Raw genomic sequence first — 18,755 nt, 5'->3', positions numbered from 1 at the left:
AGTATACACCTCCAACTAATACATTATTCCTTATCTGATACGTGTTATTGCTTCTGAGCACCTTGATTATTGCTTTTGGAAAGTCTGGTGAAAATAGATACATTTGAGCCTCAAAACAAACGCAATAAGGAAAAATTAATCAGGTGCTATGCATAGTACCTATTAAGTAGGTTGAGATTTGTTATTGATAATTGTTTCCTGTTTCCATAATACAGATATCAATGAATGTGCCCAGAATCCTCTGCTGTGTGCTTTCCGATGTGTGAACACCTATGGAGCATACGAGTGTAAATGCCCATCTGGATATGTACTGCGAGAGGACAACAGAATGTGCAGAGGTGAGTTTAGCCCAAAAAGTTTCCACACCTGCAAAGTAGGGTAGGTTCTAAATAGCCAGCGTGTACTCAATACAAGATGGGCGGCATAGTATTTTCACGAATGTCAAGAGCTAGTGAAGTAGTTCACCAACTAAATAATTAGGCTTTTCGCCCAGTTTTCTTTTGTTCTACTACATGCCCTTTAGCATGTCTTAATTAAAAAAACGATGTGTAACATTATTTGTGTAAATTAGTAAAGTGGTTAGGATACATTATTTTTCCACAATAAAAATTAAATTGTGAGTTATTTCACAACAATGATCAAGTTAGTGCTTTTGTTTTACAATGTTAAGTACTTTCGTGTTCATTTGGGGGTGTCACCCCCTCACTTGAATATACACCCCTGATTATTGCACTCTTTTGTATGTGGGCAGAATGTCTTAATTAAAAGTTACACTCGCTAGACACTGAGGCTTTTAAAAACTCCTGTGGCTATCTGACTCTTCCTCTCCCTTCTTTTGTAGCTTCTGCTGTGCATATTTGCCATTTAGTGGGTGCCACTTGCACCAAATTGTAGAATCCTGGCTGTAACTGGCATGCACGGGCAGTGTGAAAGAAGAGAGTGTGAAGGTTCTGAGACCCTTGCATCTCCCTTAGCTCTGCCACATTTCCTTAATTTATTTGCGAAAGCAGAGGCTGAGAATGTGCTTAAAATGATGCTCCTCCATTGCTTCTGGCTATCGCTGGATAAACATTCGTGGGAGCAGACAGAAGAGAAAGGCTGAAGTCTCCGTTATTTTCTCGTGACCTCCGCCTCTACTTCTCTCGCTCCCTTGCACACCTCAACACATCTTCACACGCCCTGAGAAGAGGCAGAGGAAAATGAGAGACATTGGGGTAGTTTGGGATATTGAAATATTGATGACAGTTGGCCTATATCAGAGTTCCGTAGCCTCTTGCTCTAATGTCTTTCAAGGATTTCTCAACATTCCAATGTTTTAACATTTGTCCTCATTTAGATTCCTCCTCGTTCATATTCCTATGTTTGAATCCTCAGCTTTAATGTTTGTTTTACCTTTGTTCCGCATTGAGATCTGTTAATAAGTTCTTACTGCAGTATGATGGCCTGTCTTTTATCCTACAATGATACTTTACTCATATTGTGTGTTTGAACTATGGCTCGATAGACACTGAGTTCCATAGAGATCCAAAGATATATCAGTTATGACTAAACACATTGCTTTAAATTCCTTTTCAGATCAGGACGAATGTGAGGAAGGAATACACGATTGTGAAGCCAAGCAAATGACCTGTAAAAATTTGATTGGAACATACATGTGCATTTGTGGACCTGGATACCAACGCAGACCGGATGGTGAAGGGTGTATAGGTACAGCATAGGTCACAGATTATGTGCCATTCCTCATTAAGGACAATGACAAAAGCATGGGATTTTAAATATATGCCCAGAGTTGGCAAAGAATTAACCATAATACTTGCAAAAACGTTTGCCCTGTTTTGGATTAATCCTGTATTTATCCATTCTAAATTCTACACATTTGTTAGTTTCCTCCTTAAATCGCACGTATTAGTTTCGACAGTTAATGGCATGCACGTTCATTTGCTATGACCTCATATCAGCTGAAGTCTAGATTGCTTGCCTATAAGAAGTCAGTATTTGCATTGATTGATGTGATGTTCAAGATAAATATAAGTGGGGCTAGATTTATCATACTTTAATGCAACGCAACAAGACACTTTGCTGTGCTGGGCTGCATGAAAGGGAGAGGACAGAAATGTGCCACATTTAATGGTAAATGGTGCATTTCTATCATCTTCTTGTGCTGGTGCTTAATTTGCTAACTTGCGCCAAAGTAAGCACCTTTACATCATGTTGCAAGGGTGCCTGCGTTGTAGGCAGGATTGTTTTTGTTCAGGAAGGGGCACCTTCTTGCACAGAAACAATCCTCTGAAGCTTGTTCTGAGCAAGCAACAAGTATAAATAGAGATAATTCGCCTGAGTAAGCCTCAGCCTGGGAATGCGTAGCATTTTAACACATTTCCAGATTTATCTGCACTGGTAAATCTGGGAATGTGCCAAAATCCATGGGTGTATGTGTGGGAACATCCACACTGCACCCATAGAGCGCCATAGGGCAGAGTAAAGCAAGGCAGTGGCCTGTGCTGCCCTGCATTACTCTAGATTTACCAAGCCACTCATGGCCACGCAAGATGGCCTTGCATGGCTTGGTAAATCTCATTTTAGGTTTTGTGTCCGTGGCATAAGAGCAATGCAGAACCTTGATAAATTTGGCCCTAGGTCTATACTCCCATCACTTGCTGGCTTCATTTATCACAGATGTTACCAGCTATGGAAAAATGTGTCTATACACCGACCGTCTTTACTTCCGTAAATCATACAGGGTTCTTTCACCTAGTATACTGTGCCATATTTTGTAACTTTGTTTATCAACAATACTTAAGTGATCTCCTAAGTAATGAAACGTTTGTGACCAATCCAAGGAAAGCTTTTTATCAATGTTTCTCATAGATGATTAGTCCAGTCCTTAGTATTCCATAAAAGGGGGAAACTCTGTAATCAGTGAAAGAAATAGCGGGTTCCAGATAGAACCTATTCTGCTAGGTTGAGCCTGGCTCCCTATGGACAAGGTGGTATCTGTGAAGCTGCTGGTCATCTGGTACATGGCTGTGTGTGCAACACTGGTCTTGGGAGGACATCCTATTATATGTGCTTCAGTTTATTTTTGTTTCTTTGATGCGCATCATGTTTGCTATTTTACTCCCACAAAGAAAATAATATGTATAAGTTGTTCATATATGTATCTTGTAGTGCATGTTGCATCTCAGCCTCTTCTGGATTGGAGTTAAATCCTTAAGATATCTCCACTCTCAAATTCACTATTCTGTGAATTTGCATTTTCCAAGAAGTGTTTTTTTAGAACATTTGGATTTTCATTTTAAAAGAACTCAACTATAGACACTGTGATAGATATATAATAAATATATTTATTTCCTGCATTGACACCATCTGAAATTCACTAAAAGACGTGAAAACTTTCACAGCCTAGATACAGTGGGCTGAATGTGAAGACGTAGAGCGGAGGGTGAAAAATACATGTTGGAGAGTTCATTATGAAAACATACAACAGAATAGCAGATTTATTCTTCTTTCTGGATTAATAACTATCACATATGTATAGACCTATCCATTAGTTCAGTGAATCACATTTGTGCTCATGTTTGCACTTACCTGTATACTCCCCACACATTAATGTATTTACACACAACATATGTAGTACTTCCTCCCTGAGCCAAATACACACAAACATGAAACCCAAGCAATACAATTCCTCAAACTCCTCGCTCCTTCTCTATTTTTTAAAGAAAGACATCTGTGTCCAGCATGTGGCCCTGAAATACCACAGGACAGTGTTGAAAGTATGTTGAATCCCATCCAAAGGGACATCTCACGACGGATGAGGACCACCAAAGGATCGAGATAAACAGAACACAAAAGTGAAACTCAAGGGCCCTGAAGAGGAAGGGGAGATACAACTCTCAAGGCTTTAAAAGATAAAGGGATAATTCACACCTCTGACGTCCCAACATACCTGTAACGTTTGGTATGCAATGTTGCTGCTCACCTTACAGAACTTCCTTTTCTCTTGTACGCTACGAAAACATGAATCCCAAATCAAAAGTAATCATTATTTACACATAAAATGTATTGTCAGTGATGGGATAAAGAGTGCCTATGTTCTGTCAGCTCAATGCTTACAGAAAGCGAACGTAATACTGTAGAGAGTGATTCATTTTATAGGCCATCAGGAAGGCAACAGGGAATTTAAAGGTGCTGAAACAATCCAAAGAGTGTGAGGAGGGACTCATTCATCCCCTTTTGTACCCCTTCATTCCCCCCTCTCTCCCCGTCAAGCAGCACCATCTTGGTGTGAGGCTCTGAGGTCAGGAACAACTGATAGTTTCATTTTCAATGCTTTTATGACAGGTCTATGTGTATGATATAATTACACTGACTTCACTGTCACTATCAAGAAGCCAGATTTGTTTGGGCTACTGCAATGTTCTCACTGCCTCAAAGGGAAGCATGTTGGCCTTGGAGAGAGGAGTAGTGGATTCTGAATGTTGAAGCCTTTCCAGGGTACTTGTTGTATGCTTTATCCCTTAGGACCTCATGATAGTGATCTCAGGCCATAGCGCCCATCAACGAAGTTTGACACAGAAACTATCTGGAAGCAGGGGTGTTTGTAGTTAAATACTGTGAACTTGAGGCATCAAACTATCCAAATATTTTTGCAGTACATTTGAAAATCACAGGTTTCAGTATGAAGTCTTTAAGAGGGGTTGATTGAAGCATTTCCATTCCTATTTTGCCAGGTCCAAATGCCAATTTAAAAACTGCACACACAGGCTTCAATGGCAAGCCTGAGACATGCTTAGAAGGGCTACTTAAGTGGATGACACAATCAGTGCTGCAGGCCCACCCTTAGCATTTAATTTACAGGCCTGGTTTCATGTTGTACCACTCTACTAGGGACGTACATGTAAATGAAATGTGCCAATTTGATATACGCCAACTCCACTATGTTTTGAGACAGAACAAACACTTTAGTACTGGTTAGCAGTGGTAAACTGTGTAGATTTCTAAGGCCAGCAAAAATTCAGATCTGCACAAATAAGAGGGCTGAAGGCAAAATGTTTGGGGGAAGACCACTCTAAGGCTGACAGATCTAGCACCTACTCCATGTCTAAAGGTATCTTAATTAGTACAGAATCTTTGTCAATAGCAACATCTTTATGGATTACAGAGGCTGACAAATGTCAAATGCAGGTTATTAATCATTGCCAAGTGTTCCTAGTTTTCATCAAGGAAGAATTACTGTTTAACAGAATTATATTTCCTACCTTAGCCATGATAATTGATTCCCAATAGACAGTACTGTCTGTTTTTTAATAATCTAGGAAACTGACTACTTTATTACAAACTATTTGGGTTTTACTTTTGTTCAGAAAGTAGCCCAAGATTTTGCCTTTCTACATACTTATAGTTCACTTGGGGTCTGTGGTGACAAGAGTGACATCATCAGCATATGCCAATTTCATGGTGGCAATACCATTTGCAGTCAGGGTCCTGATTATTTTGTTCTTCTCAAGCCTTTGCAAACCAGGGTCAATGTGGAGTTCAAACAAGGGGGTGAACAGGGACACCCCTGCCTTGTCCCTCCAATATTTACAATTGACTCAGATTCCCTATCAATCATTGAGGTTTAGCAGTAGGATCACAATAGAAACACCTGAACTAAGCCCATTCTTTTCAAGGACCTCCCAAAAATAACTCTGTGTGACCCAGTCAAATGCTTTCTCAACATCGAGCAGGATCATAGCCATTGAGGTCCTTAATATCTCATCCATGTCAAATAATGTGATTACCCACCTGATATGATCTGTGGTATTGCAGCCCGGCATGCTGTCAAGGGGAGACCAAGTTTGCCATGATCATGCCCAGAGGCATCACATTTTAGAGTAGATTTTTACATCGCTATTGATAAGCGAGATAGGTCTATATGAACCAGGATTCTGTGGAGATTTCCCTTTCTTCAGAAAAAACACGATATTGGTGACTGTCCACTGAAGTTTCCTGCTGAGCTTCCAAGAAAGTGGTAATCATATTTCTCAATAGCACAAAGTGAAATGCTCAATAAAACTTCAATGTTCAGTCCCACGGCATTTCCAGATGTCAGAGAATCAATGGCCTGTTTCAGTTCCTTCAGTATAAAGGGAGCATGCAAAGCTGCATGTTCGACCTCTTTTAGTACTGACTTGTTGACTAGTTTGAGATACTGTTTGATCTTACTCAAGGAGGGGGGCAAGTTTTTCTGATAGAGTTTTTAGTAATATTCTTCAAACACCCTGACAGTAGTTTCTGGAGTGTTGACCTGGTGCCCATCCCTATCCCTGATAACAATGATGACATTATGCATCTCTTTCAGCTGCGTGTGCAGCACCAGGACCATTCCTACACTATTAATATAGTCATTACTTTCTGCATTATGCGTTTGATATCTTGCCTCTATTTTTCTAGTGTAGTATCTATAGATGCAAGCCTTTGTAACTGCAATTCTTTAAAGGAGCACATACTTTTCCTTCCCTTTAATCATGGCCTTAACAGGGCAAGCTTCCAGGTTGGCTAACTCCTTGTAATCTTCCTTGATCTCATTTTCTTGTTTTTTTCTGATTTTGAAAGTCAAAACTAAAGGCTTCCCCTCTAATACTAGCTTTGAAAGAGTCAGGCACGATATCCGCAGCTGCACTCCAACTATTTCTATCCATGAATTCTATCAGCCACTCCTTCATATGATCAATATACTCTAGATTAAATAAGAGCCACCTATCAAATTTCTATGTCAGATGTAACTTTGCTGCTGCGTTAATCCATCAATTAAGAAGCAAAGACTTATGGTCCAAGAAGACCCTAAGAATTTCTCAGTTTGTGTCTTCCTCAAAAAACTGGATGAAACCCAAATATATTTCAGATGTGCATACTTCCTGTGAGGGCAGGAAAAAGATGTACAACCTAGATCAGGGTGATTAATTCTGGCCCAAGCGTTGATGAGCCCATGAATCTCCATGAGCTGCTGAACTGCCCTGTAAACCTGTGGCTTCTGGTCCACATACACTTTAGACTGTGCTGGGGGTCTGTATTGCATCCATATATAAATTTAAATCCCCACATACAATGAAGGGCAGTGGCCACAAGGCCAGCTCCACATCCAGAAATGCCGCTTTGCACAGGATAAACCCGTAGATAGAGCAGATACTGTAACTTGAAAATACTATCTCACTTTCGGCCGAAACCCACCTCCCAAGAGATCCTCTTTACCTCCCAAACATTCCTGTTGGCCGAAATTGCCACCCCCATATACTAGGGCACTGTGTGGTACAGACCAAGAGAAAATATGTTAGGTTTCGACCGAGCCCTTAATAGCCACTACAATGTGTGTTTCCTGTCAATGTATAAAGTCTGTACCCAGGGTTCTCAAACCTTCAGCCTTCCTATCCCACTTAGATCTATTATTCAAACCCTGGATCTTAACTCTACAACATGCGTTCTTTTCAAAAACACAATGCGAAGTGCAAAAAAAAAAAAAAAAAACAGAAACAGGAAGAATGCATGAAAATAAGATAGAGAAGATAGAGCTAGAAGTACTGCTTATTCCCTCATCACTAGTTGAGCCCTCCCCCACACAACACCAGCCTCCTTGGGCAACCAATTTGAGCCATAGAACTTAGAAAATACGTGTTTCTTGGAATATCTGCACGCCTCATTTTGCTTCCCCCTTTCCAGTCTCCTCCTAACCCCCTAGCCCACACTAAGATCTCACCATTTCCCAAAACCACCCCCTCTACCACCACCTTCCACCAACCAAAGCACTCCCTTGTACCCTAGTGAAGCGGTCAGACCCATTCAGGGTCTGTTTGATGGAATGTGCACTCTTCCCCACACCCCTGAGCACAATCAGTAGTAACATGTCATGTTACAACAACCCTGCGGGAAAAAAAAGAAGAGATAAAAGAAGTCACATCTTGTTGGAAAATGGGTAATTGGTAAGGGCAGGTACCTATACTTAGCAATAGGCCACTAACCTCCACTTAGGTCCAGTTAGGTCTCAATAAATTAAACCCAGCTCAACCCGTGGTAGCTTGGCAACTAGCGACAAGTCTTAACTTAGGAGACATATGTGTAAAGCATTTAAAAATCACACAACAGTAAATAAGTAAAATACAAAACACAATAAAAATCTAACACCAATTTATAAAAATAGATTATATTAATATCTTTAAAATGACACCAAAACGATTAAAATCGGATAAGGGGAACTGTAGATATGAATTTTTAAAGAATTAGTGCTTTTTAAGCTTAGAAACGAATAGCGCCAATCTGGTCATCTGGTCGCACCTCGACCGGGACAAAGTCAAAATTTGAGGCTGACCGCGATGGAGCCCTGCTCGGCTACAGCTCGCAGGAAGCCTCGGTCAAAAGTGTACCTTCAGACTTAGTAGTTTTTCTGGAGATTTTCTTCAGCTGGACCAAGTCGCCAGTCCAATCCGACCTCCTGGAACTCTTTCTTGTATACGTGTCCCAGGAGCCCTTAGTGGAATTTTTTACCTTCGTTCTTAGTCATTTTTTTGAGGTGAAAATCCTTTGACTGGGGCAAACCTGAATCTTGATCCGACGTCCCTGGAGCCCTCTTCAGATACACTGCCTGGGAGGTCCTGGTCAACTTCATGTGCTCAGACTTTTTTTGAGATTGTCTTCACCGGGACGAACCTTCAAGTCAGGCCAGGTCGTGGTTGAGGCAAGCCGGCTAGAGGTGCCGCAGCAGGTCGTCCCTTTATAGAGCTTTTTTCCAAAAGTTCTCCAAACTTCTCCAAACTTCTGGATCTTCTTCCAGATGTTCTTTTAAGGTTCTTTTGGTGTCCACATCTCACCCCAAGGTTCCAGAAGCACTGAGATGCTCCTTGAGGGTGCAGACTACAACTCCCACCTGGCACAAACTCAGCTGGTCAGTTTTTTCAGGAGTTCGTGCAGGGGACTCTGGTTAGCAATTTTTCACCTATAGCAATCAGGGAGTCCTTCCTTGAACCAGTTGAAGCCAGGCAAAGTCCTTCTTGTGGTGAAGCCCAAGTGTGCAGCCGGTGCAGTCCTCCAGAGTGCCATTTCCAGGTGCAGGTCAGGGGTCCAGCAGGGCAGTCCTTCTTTTGTAGTTCTTCCTTGTTGGAATCTGGTAGGGATCTGAGATGTGGGTGCAGGTCTGCCAGTTTTATACTTGCTCCTAGATGAAAAACAGGGGGGTCCTGGTTCTCCAGTCAAGTGCGGGGTCCTTCCCCCGTGATGACCACTTCCTGGGAAGTGTGGCAAAAATCAATCCCAGGGAGCAACATTCCTTAAAAATCCATCATGGCTGAAAGTGATTTTTGGAGGTTACATCTGGCTGAGCCCACCCACTGGTGTCCACATCACACCTCATCAAGGCAGCCTGGCCAGGCTGCCAGAGGCTGGCCAATCAGAGCAAAGCAGCAAAACACTGCAGGGCTGAAGTTGGCAACTTTTCAGGTAAAGTTTAAAACTCTTTACCTGAACAAGTTATATTAAATCTAACAATTGTAATTTGTGGGATTTATTATAACAATTAATTTGATACCAAACTTAAGGTATCTGACACTTAAGGAGACTTTATGAATTAAAATAACGTCTCCCCATCCTAGCTTATGGAGGCCATTCACTACAATGAAGGAACAAATTTGCCTGTTTTACCTCACCAGGACTTATAAAACCATTTTTATAAGGTCCCTGCTTATACTTACATGGCACCCAGCCCTAGGGTCACATAGGGCACACCTTAGAGGAGACATATATAAAAATAAGGTTGTTTAATACTTTGGAACTACTTTTAATTCCAAAGTCGAATTTGCATGTAACTTTAATTTAAAAGCAGCCAGCAAGGCAGGCATGCCTTTAAAATTTTAAATGACACTGGGCACCTCAGCAGTGCACCTATGGGTGCACCACCTATACTAGGGTCCCTAAACCTACATGCCCCACATATACTAGGGACTTATAGGTAGTTTGATTTAGCCAATTATAATTAGCCTGATTTGCATACTGATTTTACACAGAGCACATGCCCTGGGAATGGTTAGCAGTACCCAGGGCACCGTTAGAGTCAGGAAAACACCAGCAAAAAAGTGAAAAATGGGGGAAAAAGTCAGGGGGCCTCTCACAAATCTCACCTCCCCAAAAAAATCTAAACATTTAAGCATGAGTAACCAAAAGTGACCTAAACTGTATGCCCCAACAACCACATTAGGAACAACTTATTTAGTCTAAACACAGCCCCTTAAGCCCCTCAAGACATGCAGGCACCACCAACACATCAAACTTCCACCCAACTACATGTCAGAATATATCAGTGCAAAAGATCCAAATATTCCTTAGCCTTTATTTATGAGTAAATGCATATATCTTGTTGATGATTATCTCAAGTCTTGCAAGAAGAAAATATTGAGCAACTTTTGCCTGGCGTGAATTTATCAGCTGGCACATCCTCCAACATCACTGTACCTTATTGTGACAGAAATCAGGCCTCACAAAAAAGAATGTCCTTCTGCACTACTTTTGGAGTCCAAGGGCACCTTTTCAAACACCTCTCACCTTAGAAGAAAGTTACCAAAAAAGACCAAGATAGTTCTGGGTTTCTTGCTGAAAGAAGCACTCTCCTGGTCCACTTGTTTCATTGTGAGTGGATCCTGTGTGTTCATTGGATCTCATGTTCCCAATTCCAACCCTCAAAATCTGAGAAGGCACATTGACACATTTTGGTTACAAACCTCTGAACGTTGTTATCCTCTGCACCGTCCTCAATCCTAAGAATCCTTAAATTATTCTATCTTTGGTGATTCTCCTACTCTTCTAACTTTCATCTTACATCCACTAGTTATGAATCATGTGCATCTGTCTGTTTCCTTGCAGAAGTAAGGTTTGTTTCTAATATTGCTGCTCAACCTTCCACCATGGAGATTCTTTTTACTATCTTTGAGCTAGTCTTGGAAATATTGCCTCCAGCAGCTTCCTAGTGGCAACTGGGCTCTCAGATTGTCAGTGCATATCTCTACCTAATGTAGCATAAGGCTGTAATAGATAGTCTCAAGAGTAGGCAATTCTAGTGCCCCCACCAGAGTCTGAACAGGTCAATCCAGGGATCCATTTAGGCTGTCAAAGGTGTGCTGTGTAGTTCCATAGTCCCACTTTATATCACCCCCTGTGCAAGCTCTTCCTGTTGCTTTTACCTCTACAGGAAGCCGTCCCACCATAGACTAGGTGTTTCCATCCCTGCCTCCTGCCCTTGGGCTGAGTCACTTGCTTCACTTATCAGCCTACTCAATGAATAATCATCTGACAGATCAGAGTCGTTGATTGGTCTATCTAACATTGAGAAAAAACATTCTACCTCTTCATTGCCTGATTCACTCTGAGCCATGTTTGCATCATATCTCATCTGGGTTTCCCTTGTAGCCTTATTCCTCCTTTTTTGACACATTAGCAACAACAAGCAACAGAGCCCTCCTGGCCCAGATCTCCACATAAACAGTCTAAGGGAATTTCGATTATTCCTGAAACTGAGATGCTTCTCCTGTTTTTTGAGGTACGAGGGGGTGCGGGCGGTTCAGGGCAACCCGAAACTTCATTCAGACTGGTATAAACTACACATATGCAATATCCAGCCTTTGCAGTAAAATTTCCTTCTATTTAGTAAATAATAGCTGAGCCAAACTTTCTTTTCATTTTTAAGGGATCATGCAGTATAGTATGTGACAATCGGTCTCAAATCCAACTAAGTAATCAAATATTATCAATGAAAGGACCATTGTGGTATCTTTATAGCTGTTCATTGTTGGTGATATTATATTGGGTGAAGAGGGTTTTTCCTTTCTTTGTAAAGCCCCTTTAATGCTATTAGATATGGACAAACCTTCCTTTAGTTTAAGTAACTTAGTTTAATTTAGCCTTTTGTTATGACTAATTGAAAACAACGATGGGAGAAAGCTTCATGGACCGTGAATACAAGGTGCATGTCAGAGTCTTCCTAATCCTAGCAGGCAGACGTTGCTTACTGGTTGATTGTTTACTTAATTGTTAGCCTTTTGATGATGGGGCATCTGAAGTTCCACTAGCCTATGTTGATGTGTTCAGTGGGTCTTCCGTTTTGGCAACTACTCATGTGTCTGTGTGGTTCCTGTCTTTAGAATGAAGTCACGCCACCTTTGAAAGGTTTTCTGATTTTTCAGATGTCCAATAAGATGTGTGAGTGGTTGTGCGCGGTCCTAAGATTTGATTGCTTTGTATGCCTCAATGTCTTCCTGTCTTTAGTATGCAGATTGTTGTCTGAAGGTTGTAGGTTATAGTAATAGCAACAGCTCTCAAAGTGGATCAGGCCTTGTGTTTTCGTATTAACCTATTACTCTGTGATCAGGAGTTCTTGAGTTGTGATAACTGTGAGTGTGTGCTAGTGTCTTTCTATCTTCACCTTGTAGGCAAATATGGTCAATAGCCTTTCTCATCAAGTGAGGCACAAGGTTGCATGTGAAGATAAATAGCTGAGATTGCATAGCAACATTTTTCGACTTTAAGTTCTGTCTAGGTTCTAAATGATAATACCTTTTTCACTTTTTGTGTTTCATACAAAATGTATTGTCTTTTTTCTTTAAATCAGCATTATTGTATATCTTACTGCTCAGTGTAATCTGTGCTCCCATTGTTACTGTTAATTATGCCATTTGTTCAACACTAAGGTGCTCATTACGACTTTGGCAAGCAGTGGAGGCCATCGGCCAAAGTTCTGGGTCAAGATGACCACCTATGCGGCTGTCCATCTGCGGGCCCGATTACGTGTTTCCTGCTGGGCCAGCGTCCGGAAACAGCATTTCCGCCCACCAGCCCAGAGGGAAACTCACCACAACATTGACGCCGGCTGGATTACGAGCCGGAGGCAATGTTGCGGTGCGTTGGGTGCGAAAGCACCCATTGTGCTTTTCACTGCTTTTTATTCAGGCAGTGAAAAGAGCGACGGGACTGTCCATGGGGGCCCCTACACTGCCCATGCCAAGTGCATAGGGAGTGCAGGGGACCCCCAGTGGCCCCCGATGCCCCCTTTCTGCACTCTTTGCATGGCGATCCGACCGCTATGCAAAGGCTGGCAGGAAGGGGACTCATAATCCAGATGGCAGTGCTGCCCTGGCGGATTATGACCACCAACACCATTAGGCTGTTGTCTGGCAGCAACCTGGCAGTGCCGGCGATCGGACTGTAGCAGCTCCGTCACGGTCGTAATGTGGTGGTTGGACCGCCACTATGGCGGCGGTCCAACCGTCACCGTGAATGTGGCTGTCTGAAGACCGCCACACTCGTAATGAGGGACTTAGTTGTCTTGTATTCATTAGGACTTTAGCTATTTGGACTGTTTGGAGCCTGTACATTAGAAGTAGTGTAAGTTATTTTTCTTGTTTCAAAATTAGATCAAAATGAGTGCCAGGCGAAGCCCGGTGTCTGTGAAAATGGGCGCTGCATCAACACAAGGGGAAGTTTCAGATGTGAGTGCAATGATGGATACATCGTCAGTGAGTCGCAGAATGAATGCATAGGTAAGTACATTAATATATTGTTCTTTGAAACTGGCTAAATTTTTATTGCAGGCTAACGCAGCAATAAATCATCACAGCCTATTAGTTTGCTGAAAAAAAAATATATACCTGATTATCTGTTCTCAAGTTATGGTCTTCAGTCATTGGTCTTTTCTGCTCATTATTTGTTGTCCGTCTGAAATTCATGGATAAGATGGCTTCCCCATAGGATATTGCAGTATCCTTGCTCCCCTGCTTTTCTGACACCACTGCACAACCATTATCCATGAATTCAGCCCGGGAAACATCCTTTATGCCGACTTTTTTATAACGAAGTCCTGGTTAACGAAAGCGGAACAACGCTTTCTTTAACCACGACTTTGTTATTTTGTGCCTTAACCACGCATGTCCTTAACAACGAACATGCATGGTTAAGGTACAAACAAGGGAGTCGGCTGAGGCGGACGATGCAGATGAGGTGACGACTCAGGTAAGTGGGGGTTTTAGGTTTTGGGGAGGGGGTGGGGGGTCTGGGGTTTTAGGTTTTGGGGTGGGGCGTTTTTGGTTTTGGGGAGGGGGTGGGGGGTTGGGGTTTTAGGTTTTGGGGTGGGGTTGGGGGGGTGGGGCGTTTTTGGTTTTGGGGTGGGGGTGGGGGGTCGGGGTTTTAGGTTTTGGGGTGGGGCGTTTTTGGTTTTGGGGAGGGGGTAGGGGGTTGGGGGTTTTAGGTTTTGGGGTGGGGTTGGGGGGTGGGGCGTTTTTGGTTTTGGGGAGGGGTTGGGGGGTCAGGGGTTTTAGGTTTTGGGGTGGGGTTGGGGGGGTGGGGTGAGGCATGCAGGATCAATGGGTGCCTGTTACTAATGACTTTACCAGGAATGTCTTTACAACGAAATATCGTTGTTAAGGCATTCGTGGTAAAGGCATTAGTAGTAACAACGAGGTCGGTGTTCCGACCTCGTTGTTTAGGCACCCGTTGTTTTGTCAGTCGGCATTCCGTCGTACAACCATTCAGCCCTCCCAAACCCCTAATTGATTAATTTGTGTTTCTATTAATATTTTCACAGACAACCGACAAGGGTATTGCTTCGCTGAAGTCTTGCAAACCATGTGTCAACTTGGATCCAGCAACAGAAATACTGTCACCAAGTCTGAGTGTTGTTGCGACGGTGGTCGAGGTTGGGGTGCCAACTGTGAGCTCTGCCCTCTGCCTGGCACTGTTGCGTTCAAGAAAATGTGCCCCCACGGGCGAGGATACACCACGACTGGAGAAGGTACAGTGTGAATAGGAGTTAACCAGGGACAGAGCTACCATTAGCACAGAAAATGCTGTGGCTGTGGGGCGCAGTGGTGTGAACAGCACACTGTGCTCTGATTATGGATAGATTTTACGACCCAACCAGAGGTCAGGGGGGCTGTCGTCCTGCCCTGCATTAGGTCCCAGGGTACCTTTGATGTGCTACTGGAATTAAAAGTTTCTAAGCAACATTTGTACAATAATGTTAAAAAGACTCAAGTATTTTAGTGTAAAATGATTTATTTACCGAGGGCAAGTCCTGCCTGCTTTTTACAGAAACTAACCTGGTTTGGACATCTCCCTAACTCCTAGCAGAGCTTATTTCCCTGACTGCAGTTTTCCACAAGCCAGTCCAGGTCAACGTTGTATTGTTATATAGATTACACTCCGAAGTGTTACATGAATGGTTTCCTGTGCAAAAAGCAGTGTTTCAACACTCGTGTGTGAGCACCTAGAGAGCTATCATTATATTACAGTATAATTGGGGTGGGAGGGGGTTGTTAGCTTCTGATGTCCGACAATCACGCTGGCACATGATGTTAAAATGCATTATACAACAAGCAAGGTCCACCAGAGGGACTTAAGATGCAGTGGAAAGGGAGAGAAATGTGGGTTGGTAGGTATACTCAGTAAAAGAAAGCACATTATTTTGCAAAATAACCAACATTTTAAAGTCTTTACAAACAGAGAGGGGAAGAGAGTGTATGTTCGTTTTTGTCTGTGTGTGTTCAGATTCCTGGTGAAATCCGATACCCAACTAAAAGCACCTGCACCAAACTATGTTAGCGCGTCTGACCTTAATAAGTAAAGTTACAAGGGGACGTGAATAGGTCGATAAACCTTTGGACTCGCAAGTAAGATGATCCCACCATACCTTAAGCACATGCAGATCTATAATCACTAATCAATCAAGAACATCACTAATCAAGCAATAACATCAATAATAAATGATAATCAATAACACTAATAATCAATGGAGTCAGAGATTGTCACACATCATGACCTTTCAGTCATGAATAACCACACCTTTTAGTAAAAGTTAGAATTATTATTTCCCTATATTAACAATGCTAAAGTCACGTAAAATAATCTCAAAATCAAATTATACACATACAGAAACAACACTGGCTGTCCGAACCCGCGAAAGAAGCGCAATCTAATCAAAGCTTGAACTACTACACATTCTAAGGTCACAGTACAAATTTACAATAAGAACAATTGCGCTAATGATATCACATACATTTAGATTCAGCAAAGGAATTCATCAAACGTTATTCCCTATTAGCAGACTTTTCATTAGTGAGAAATCCTTATCTAGCATCAGATTAGCATCAGCATGATTGGCTTCATGCAAAACAATTTAGTAAACACAAATTTGGAAAACATCTAACTATGGCTCTATAAAAACAGTGTGGTTGGTACCTAGAAAGAAAAAGCAAATATGCATAACATACACATGGGTAAAATAATACCTCTCCTCAGTTGGATCGGCAAATTGAGATAGTCTTCGTCATCAGGACATCAGTTCAGTCAGCAAGGCATCAGGATTCAGCATCATAGTTCAGAAACGCAAAGTCTTTAAGCATTAAAGTTAAGCATGTCCCTTGTCAAGACGCAAAAGAAAATAAAGACCTTTCGGCCAGGAAGAAAATGGGCAATGACAAAATGCAAATTGCTGGTTTCTTCTATGTGCAGTCCCGTTAAGTCAAATTCCCTAAAACTACTTCCCAAATCCCTATTGGTCAAGGGATCACATGTTCACACTTTGTCCAATAATACTAATACTTCAAAATCTATACATTCTACCCCTACTCCGTTCACATGTCGCTGATTGTTTTTTCCTGCAATGTCATCATCTGGCTCGTCAGGTAACAATATTGTTGCAGCTTTTACTCCAGTAAGTATCTCCATTGTTCTCCTCCTGAGAAAGTCAGTCAATACACACATGATGTTACATTTAGCAAGAACATTATCTTCTAGCAATCGGTTCTCATGAGAAAAGGCTTTTAGCTCCATGCACATTTAAACAATACAATGGAAAATCATAGTTTAACTCTGTAGGACAGCCATTTACTAAATGTTAAGAAATACAGCTTGACATGATGCCGGGCCACTAGGCTAAGACCTTCCCTAAGTTGAGGCCTGCAATTAATAAAGCTAATACATAATGCATAACCCTTAGTATGACATATTACTACACTCATCAAACGTATACGCAACATTTCATATTAATACTATTAATAAGTACACTTCGTGAATATTGGCGGCCACTCATCGTGATCACATTTTCAAATGCGTGCATTAATTTTCAACTTTATTATATTTTTTACACAAAACTATTACTCATAATACATGAACTCTTGTTAATAATTTTTATTAAAACACCTGTGCTAGCAGGGGTGTAACATCCCCTCCTACCCCTCCACCCCCGAAGTTACATCCCTGGGTATCATGTTCAATGTTCAGGCACATTTGATTTAAAAACCACATAGCTAGCTTTCCCAAAGCTATATTGAGCTTTTAACTAGTGTCCAGTAGAAAACCCATACGGTAAACCAACATTCCTGTATAATTTGTTTCAAATTTTGCGGTCCATGCATGATAATGTCAGCGGGTCTGAGATAGAACATGGTTTGTGTTATGCGACAAGCAATTCAGAAGGGAGAGACGCTCAAAACATTTTGGCCTCAAGTCAATATGTTTTCAATAATGTCTTTAATTCAGTGTTTAGAACAATAGAAAGTGAGGCAAAATAGGAGGTAAACGTTTCAAACCCTTGCTGTATCTAAGCACATATTTGACATATTAGGCATACTTTCAGGAAGCTTTCCCAGAACATTTGGTTGATTTTTACACTCATTACTACTCAGCACATTTCATTCAGCTTTGCATGTACCTTCTAAGCAAATTTGACTCATCTTCATCAACTAAACACATTTAATTCTTCTTTACTCATACTTAGGAAGAAAACTTGAATAACTATTACACACATCCTCCTTCGATGCATTATTCCAACACATTAGTAAACACATTTAATGCGTCTTCTCACAGACCTGATCGGCATATTCGATTAATCTTCACACATGCTTACTAAAACACACATGACCCCTGAGTCAGTTTAATGCATGTTTCACATTTATTCAAAGATAATAGCCAAATATGCAACATGGTTGTTTGAGTTACGCAGTAAGGAAAGCCAAATTATGTGGCCAGGGAAAGGACATTGTGTGCATATTATTTGATTAAATACAAATTAGACAACCCATTATGTGACATCATTGTCTAGCATGGTATTATACCATGATTATAGCAGATTGAATAATCTTTCATATATTTGAGCCAGATACAGGTCAGGCTCACCTGTAGGGAAATTGGCTGTGCACAAAGAGCTGGTCCGACAGGTCAGTGTGTGGGCCACCTCTGGGTCTGTTTTAAGTTGCCTTGTAGCTGGTTTTTGAAGATTGATGTCCCTGATATTACCACAAACATTGGCTGCAGCAAGCACAACATGCTGCCTTTGATATCTTGCAAAACACCTATACAGTGTGTATGTACAAGTTAAAAACTGCCCTGATGCAAAGGTGGCCCATTGTTTGGGTATCTGATTCACTAATAAGGACCACTTTTATACTGGTGCCCATGCCTGTTTTCTCTCCCAGTCCGATCTTAGCTAGATACACATTTTTTGTTAAAATCTATCAATTATACATCAGATAGTGATTTATGTGACAAGTGAGGCAGACTCTGATTTACTGTGAAAATGCTGCAGAAGTCCTTTTTTCTAGGGGCTAAGCATATATATACTAAGACCGTATTTAGATTTCTGTGGAAAGGTTACTTAGTCACAATAGGGAAGAATATCCCATCTGCTGAAAACTCAGTCCCATTGTTTTCTATGGGATTTACATTTCGGCAGATGGGAAATCTGA

General features: G+C 41.6%; 1 protein-coding gene across 1 annotated transcript in view; it reads left to right on the top strand.

Moving 5' to 3' along the window:
* The window catches only part of FBN1 (fibrillin 1), a 780,541-nt gene that overhangs the window by 663,591 nt on the left and 98,195 nt on the right, over positions 1 to 18,755 (top strand). Inside the window, exons 54-57 of the mRNA XM_069222499.1 lie at positions 216 to 338; positions 1,576 to 1,707; positions 13,431 to 13,556; positions 14,597 to 14,803. Coding sequence (XP_069078600.1) covers positions 216 to 338; positions 1,576 to 1,707; positions 13,431 to 13,556; positions 14,597 to 14,803 — 588 coding nt within the window. The remainder of the gene's footprint in view (positions 1 to 215; positions 339 to 1,575; positions 1,708 to 13,430; positions 13,557 to 14,596; positions 14,804 to 18,755) is intronic.

This window comes from Pleurodeles waltl, chromosome 3_1, assembly GCF_031143425.1.
Source record: "Pleurodeles waltl isolate 20211129_DDA chromosome 3_1, aPleWal1.hap1.20221129, whole genome shotgun sequence".
NCBI classification, from domain to species: domain Eukaryota; kingdom Metazoa; phylum Chordata; class Amphibia; order Caudata; family Salamandridae; genus Pleurodeles; species Pleurodeles waltl.
The sequence above is the reverse complement of the archived record's forward strand: the minus strand, read 5'-3'. Positions and strand labels throughout refer to the sequence as shown.